Here is a 6,000-nt window from a genome sequence, read left to right as displayed (position 1 = left end):
TTTTCCATTACTGGCATACCATGACTAATTAGATATTAGTGGAAAACAATATAAAAGAAATGACTGAAATAAATCTCCATCCACTCAAGAGTTCATCTACATTCCAGGCAACAGTTTACATTTTAAAAGTGACAATGAGGTAAAAACATTGGTTTTAAAAATGTATTTACACTTTACAATTCATAAGTAGAGAAAGATTTTTCCAGGACAACAATGAGAAGAACAAATGATCTATGTTGATGTGTGTAGTTTAATTTTGGAAAAATAAGGAAATTATCCTCAATTTCATCACATAATGAATGTTCATGGACAGGTAACAAAGTAAGCAACCTCACAAAGCAATAGCATCAATATCAAATATTATCAAAACAAAGATCCTCTTACGTAGGGGTGCATCTCTTTAAAGGGATTGAGAATAATCACAACTTCCTAATGTATGTCCATGAAACCAAAGAAAGGTGCTATTTCAAACAGAATTCTAGTAGAACTTGGCACATAAACTTAAACTTTTCAATCAGTCTTTACTTTTTACCTTCTAATAGACTCACTCAGACCATCTCACAATATATACATTAATATTAAAAACATACATGGCATCAAAGCAGAAAATTCACTCTAAAATTACATTTTCTACAACAAAAGCAGGTCACCATATGTATATCCAATGTCTCTGCCATGGAAATTGATTTTCCTTATGGGGTTCCTGATTAACATATGTTATTATGTTGAACATTTTAAGAGGTGTGTTTCCAGAAGGATCTGTTTGATCATGTGCAAGAATTCTAAGGCATTATAAGTAATTGTTCCACAGGGCAAGTGGCTGCCCTTGTAGTCCTATACTCTTGATATATGAAATGAGTCTTTAGTCTCCAAATGGTACCAGCCAGACAGGAAGACATTGAAAGTCTACAGGTGGTTGGCTCAAAGGTCAGATACTTTTTTTTTTTTTAAGTGTTTATGGAATAGCACCATAGAATATCTTTCAGAAACAAATCCTTTTTTTTTTTTCTTCAACATTGCATGTTTTCAAACTGACTTCAAGGAAAATGGGTGGGAGGGAGGAGAGAGATCTTTAACTTGTCATAAAGTGTACTTCCACTTCATCTCATTATTTTTAAATACACTAAATGCTAAGACAACTTCGATAGCAGTAACTATAACGGTAATATATCAGCACAAAAGACAGTAGCAGCAGCAGTTGTAACTGGAGTGAGAACCATCCAGACGGTCATTTGCAAGAGTCCTGCCCACACCTTGTGGGAATTTTTCATAAGGTTCATAAGACATCACAGGCTTTTTTTATTTGGTGTGGAAAGGCAGTTCTCCCACAGAAAGAAAGGATCGGGAATCATTTTCCAGTAATTAAGTCAACAAAGTCTAAATATTAATTGCATTAACAGACAACTAATAATGTCAAACTTGTCACAATATAACTACAATGACATGGTCTCAAGACTACTTGTGTTTTGAACAGGTTAAGCTGGCCTGCAAGGGAAGGGAAGGTAATGAAGCTAAAATATTTTAGTTTCCAAGTATCAAACACACACACACACACACACGCACACACACACACACACACACACACACACACACACACACACAATCACTCACACTTAAAATATATACGATTCTCAAAAGACCCCCATTTCACACCAACCTTTGTGAATCTGGTTTACATTGTATCTGAAACACAAAGATGAAGCAATTAACCCAACCCACACGAAGTGAGTTTTCCAGTTTATGACCTGCAAGATCACTGTCCGTCCCCAAATCTTGAATAAATGAAAGCCTCAGTGCGTAGAGTCACAGTCCCTGAACTGAACTGTCTGAAGTATGAGGCATCTGTTTCAAGCTGCGGAACAAAGCTGGTAATCTTCCTTGCAGCATTGGATGTCCCTCCACCAGCTGTATCCATACATCAAGCATGGAGTTCACATACCCTTGTAATGCCAATCTGTGTTGGCTGGGAAGTTCTTTCAGTACAGAATAACTCTGCTGTTACAGTTCTCTTTTGTTCAAACATGTAATATAAAACATTTGTGCTAGTATCATCAGTTTAAAAAAATATGTCTTCTTTCCATTTGCACATTCCTTGATGTTCTGACAGAGGGTCTGGGGTTATTTTTTGGTATGCATGGTTTCTGAATACCTTATGCTTTTGTATCTGATATAAAATCCTTTCTTGTTGATTGTGTCATCAGTGTGAAAATGAATTAAAACTGCGTCCCCGATTGAATAGATTTCTTCTGGTGGCTAAGAAGGAAAATAAAAGCAAGGCAATCAGTCACTTTTTCTTTAATTTAGTATGTGTTCAATAATAACTAAATCCTTCCATTACTCTTGAAAATTTGATATCATTGGCATCTTGCTTTTATATACAGGAGACTCAGAGAGGAAAAGAGCACCCTGAAGCTCTCAGGACCAGCACTCTAGCTGGACTTCACATGTCAGAGTATCTCCAAGTTCTGAACATTTCCTCCAAAATTTGATATTTTCCCCAAACCCTTAAGACAAGTTCATTTTGATTAACAAATAAGTACAGAAATTCCAACAGGGTAAGGAGATCTGAATATTTCAGCAGTTGCCCTGAGGCAAACATGCTTCTGGCATCTAAATCTTCCATCACTTCTTGTTTTCATAATCTGTATTTTATGTTGGATGCTATTTGTGTAGGAGTTCCACATTATTGTTTAAGCCACAGGTACTGGTAGACACGGAAAAAAGTGGGTCTAATATCTTCACAGCAAAATACACATTCAGAACATTATTCAATGTTAATATAAGACCCGTGGGAGAACTGTAGAGAAAGCCTTAGGCATTCCTTGTTCCTATTTCTCCTGTGACCTCCCTCTGACCTATCTCTGCCCTCTGCACTTGCACACATGGAACAAGGAACAAAGTTCTGTGTCAGCTGAGTCCACACACCAGAGGCTGTGGACCCTGCCCAGAGGTACTTGCTCCAGAGAATATGAATATGGGTACTGTGCATTTTTCTTTGTTTGCATTCAGGCTTTAATTTGGGAAGGTGACAAAAGTGTCAAAGGTATGTGTTTAGATATATTTACTTTTAAATTTTTAAGGATTTAAATATTTATGAAACATTAAACAGAGCAGGAAAAGTGACAGGTTATTATAACCGTGAAGCTCTGTTCAACTAATATTGTAAGGTAAATTCATTAGAAGTACAGCCATTAATTATTAATTTTGTAGTATAACATTTTTGAAAGTATACTGGAAATTTTTAAATATTCCTAGGATCAATAATTAGGTAATATAAATTCTTATATTGTTGATATCCTGTTGGTAAAGTATTTACCCCAGATCCACAAAATCGGCCGAGACCCACAGCTGTTGAATCGAGACCATCAAAGAGCTCAACATAGTCATAGCCACAGTCAGCTTCTTCTTCCACTTCAAAAGTCTGGAAGGACAATGCAAGTCGGGAGCCTCGTTCTGCTACTAAGAGCCATTCGCAGTCCATCTGCCCTGGGTAATTGTTGTCACCAAACTGAGCATGCGAGTATAGGTCTTGGGGTTTGGCTTCTGCTTTCAGCCGGCCACCACATTCTGCCCAGGAAACAAAAAGAAAATGAGTTTCCATTGGTCTATCTGCCATTTCAGTGGGGTTTAAATAGTCTCTCCCTTCTACTTCCACTGCCAATATCAGATATGCTTTCTGTAACTGAAGTATGAGTTCGTGTCATGGTTACTTGCACAAGTAACCTGTTGCTGAGATAAAACAACTAATGAAAAGCAGCACATCGAAGTAAAGGGTTTATTTTGGATTACAGCCTCGAGGGGAAGTTTCATCATGGCATGGCAGAGCAGAGGCTGGGTGTCACATCCTACCACAGCAGCTGAAAGGTGGCTGCAAGAGTGAACTGGCTGTGGTTTGGGGAGTTTGTGCTTATAACACCTGAACGTGTTCCCCAAGTGACCAACTTCTTCTAACAGGCCTCGACCTACCACATTACCACCAGCATGGGATTGAGTGTGAGGCTTAATCACAAACACTTGAGGCTGTGGGGAACGTTTCATATTCAAACTACCAATCCAGTAAGCTTCTATAGGTCCAATGTCCATTTCCATAGAGTCTACAAATTCTTATGTTCTACTTTCATTTCTAGCATCAGGAATTTGTTCTGTAACTTAAGAATGATACAGTGTCATTGGTACTTGCACAAGCCCCAGCTAGAGACTACCTGACTTGGAAACTCAGTTCAAACATCTATCTACCTTTGTGGCTCTAGATTACTTCCTGGACCAATTATTCTCCCAAGATGTAAAATACATTGTATCAATGTTAGTGGATTTTCAGAATTTATAATAAAGTCACTTAGAAGAGCTCCTGTCCTATAATAATACTCAAATTTTAGTGTCATATTAATACTAGTTTTATTTTCCAATCATTTTCATAGATAAAAGACCAAGGATTTTTTAAATTTAATGTTAACAATTTCAAAATGTCAAATACAAAGGAATAAAATAACTTCAAAATTAGCAAAATATATAAAATGCAGGTATGCGGGCTGGAGAGGTGGCTTAGTGGTTAAGGCACATGCCTGCAAACCCTAAGGACCCAGGTTCAATTCTCCAGGTCCCATGTAAACCAGATGCACATGGTGGCAGATTCTTCTGGAGTTTATTTGCATTGAAAGAGGCCCTGGTGTGCCCATTCTCTCTCCCCCCCTCTCTCTCTCTCTCTCTCTCTCTCTCTCTCTCTCTTTCTCTCCCTCCCTTCCTCCCTCCCTCTCTCTGTCTCTATTAAATAAATAAATAAATCTTAAAAAGTATAAAATGCATGTGTGTATCTGCTATATAGGATTTGCTGTATAGTACATATAGTGTAATATTTAAATACATAGAAAGATTTATCTAATTTGGTCAGAATAATCACAGAGAATTAGTTGAGGAAACTGTTCTGTTATCATGGCTATAATGCAATATTCTAGTGCTCTTTTTCACTTTGTCTTCAGCAAGATGAATAAGAGTAGGCTCTACTACATATTACATTTATCACTAATGGAAAATATGTCAAAGAGATAAAGCAATGAAAATACAATTTTAAATCATTATAATTTAAAGTATAAAAGGTGGCAAAAATTTTCTCAGGGACCTTTTGTGTTCACAGCCTAAAATAGTTATAACAGAGATTAAACAAAACACTTAAAGGCTGAAATAGCAGGCAAGGAGTAGAAAGGATATAAAAAATAAAAGCCAGATACAGAAAGTATCAGAAGAAAGGGAGGGTTCCTACCAAGAGGATTGCCAGCAACTGAAGGCATTCCTAAGAAGTAGGAATTCCAAAAGTAAAACAAGAAAAGTTCTAGAAGAAACAAAGTGTGGTAGACCTGGGAAAGGTAACCCACTGGCCATCAAAACACTGTTATCACATTTCAATAGAACACCAGATCACTCTTTGTGTGGGTGGCTTAGATCTGATCTGCGTTGGATAATCTATACTGTGTTTTGGTGATTTGAGATAATGTAGTATGCCTGAATCCAAGGTATGGGAGGAAGCCCATACATGAAATTACGGCTTCCACCAAAACTTAGCATTGGGACAGTCAACTGCACATTTTGACATCCTTCCTGTCACCAATGGATGAAATCATTCCCAGCTAGGGTTCCAATCACAGTAATGTCTTTCCTGCAGGGTAAGGTGGAGTATTTTTCTCAGTCTATTGGCATAGATGCCCTATGACAATGTACATATAGGAGAAACATATTCTTAAAACTAGTCAAGAAGGCTAGAGTTTCAAAATGCCAATCCACCTTGGGATTTCATTTGCCCAGTCTCACAAACTGGAAGGCAGACATCCTCCTTTTCCCACCATAGTGCTTTTCTTACTTAACTCCAAGAAATAGCTTAATTTCCTGCCATACATCCAAAGTCAGAGTGCTTGGGTCCAAATTCAGGCTTTGAAAATATATATGGTGGGATGCTTGGGATTCAACAAAGGGTCTCACATTCTGAGCAACATCCCCAGGCCCTCAAGA

At 37.6% G+C, this 6,000-nt stretch overlaps 1 protein-coding gene across 2 annotated transcripts in view; it reads right to left on the bottom strand.

Annotated features, from left to right (window-relative positions):
* Positions 1 to 232: 232 nt before the first annotated feature.
* The window catches only part of Tll1 (tolloid like 1), a 243,559-nt gene continuing 237,791 nt past the window's right edge, over positions 233 to 6,000 (bottom strand). For both annotated transcript variants that reach the window (XM_045137374.1, XM_004657159.2), the window contains 2 exons: positions 3,317 to 3,567; positions 233 to 2,253 (listed from right to left, as the gene is read on the bottom strand). In XM_045137374.1, the coding sequence (XP_044993309.1) occupies positions 2,119 to 2,253; positions 3,317 to 3,567 (386 nt within the window). In that variant the 3' untranslated portion in view covers positions 233 to 2,118. The remainder of the gene's footprint in view (positions 2,254 to 3,316; positions 3,568 to 6,000) is intronic.

Source organism: Jaculus jaculus, chromosome 1, assembly GCF_020740685.1.
Source record: "Jaculus jaculus isolate mJacJac1 chromosome 1, mJacJac1.mat.Y.cur, whole genome shotgun sequence".
NCBI lineage: Eukaryota > Metazoa > Chordata > Mammalia > Rodentia > Dipodidae > Jaculus > Jaculus jaculus.
The sequence above is the reverse complement of the archived record's forward strand: the minus strand, read 5'-3'. Positions and strand labels throughout refer to the sequence as shown.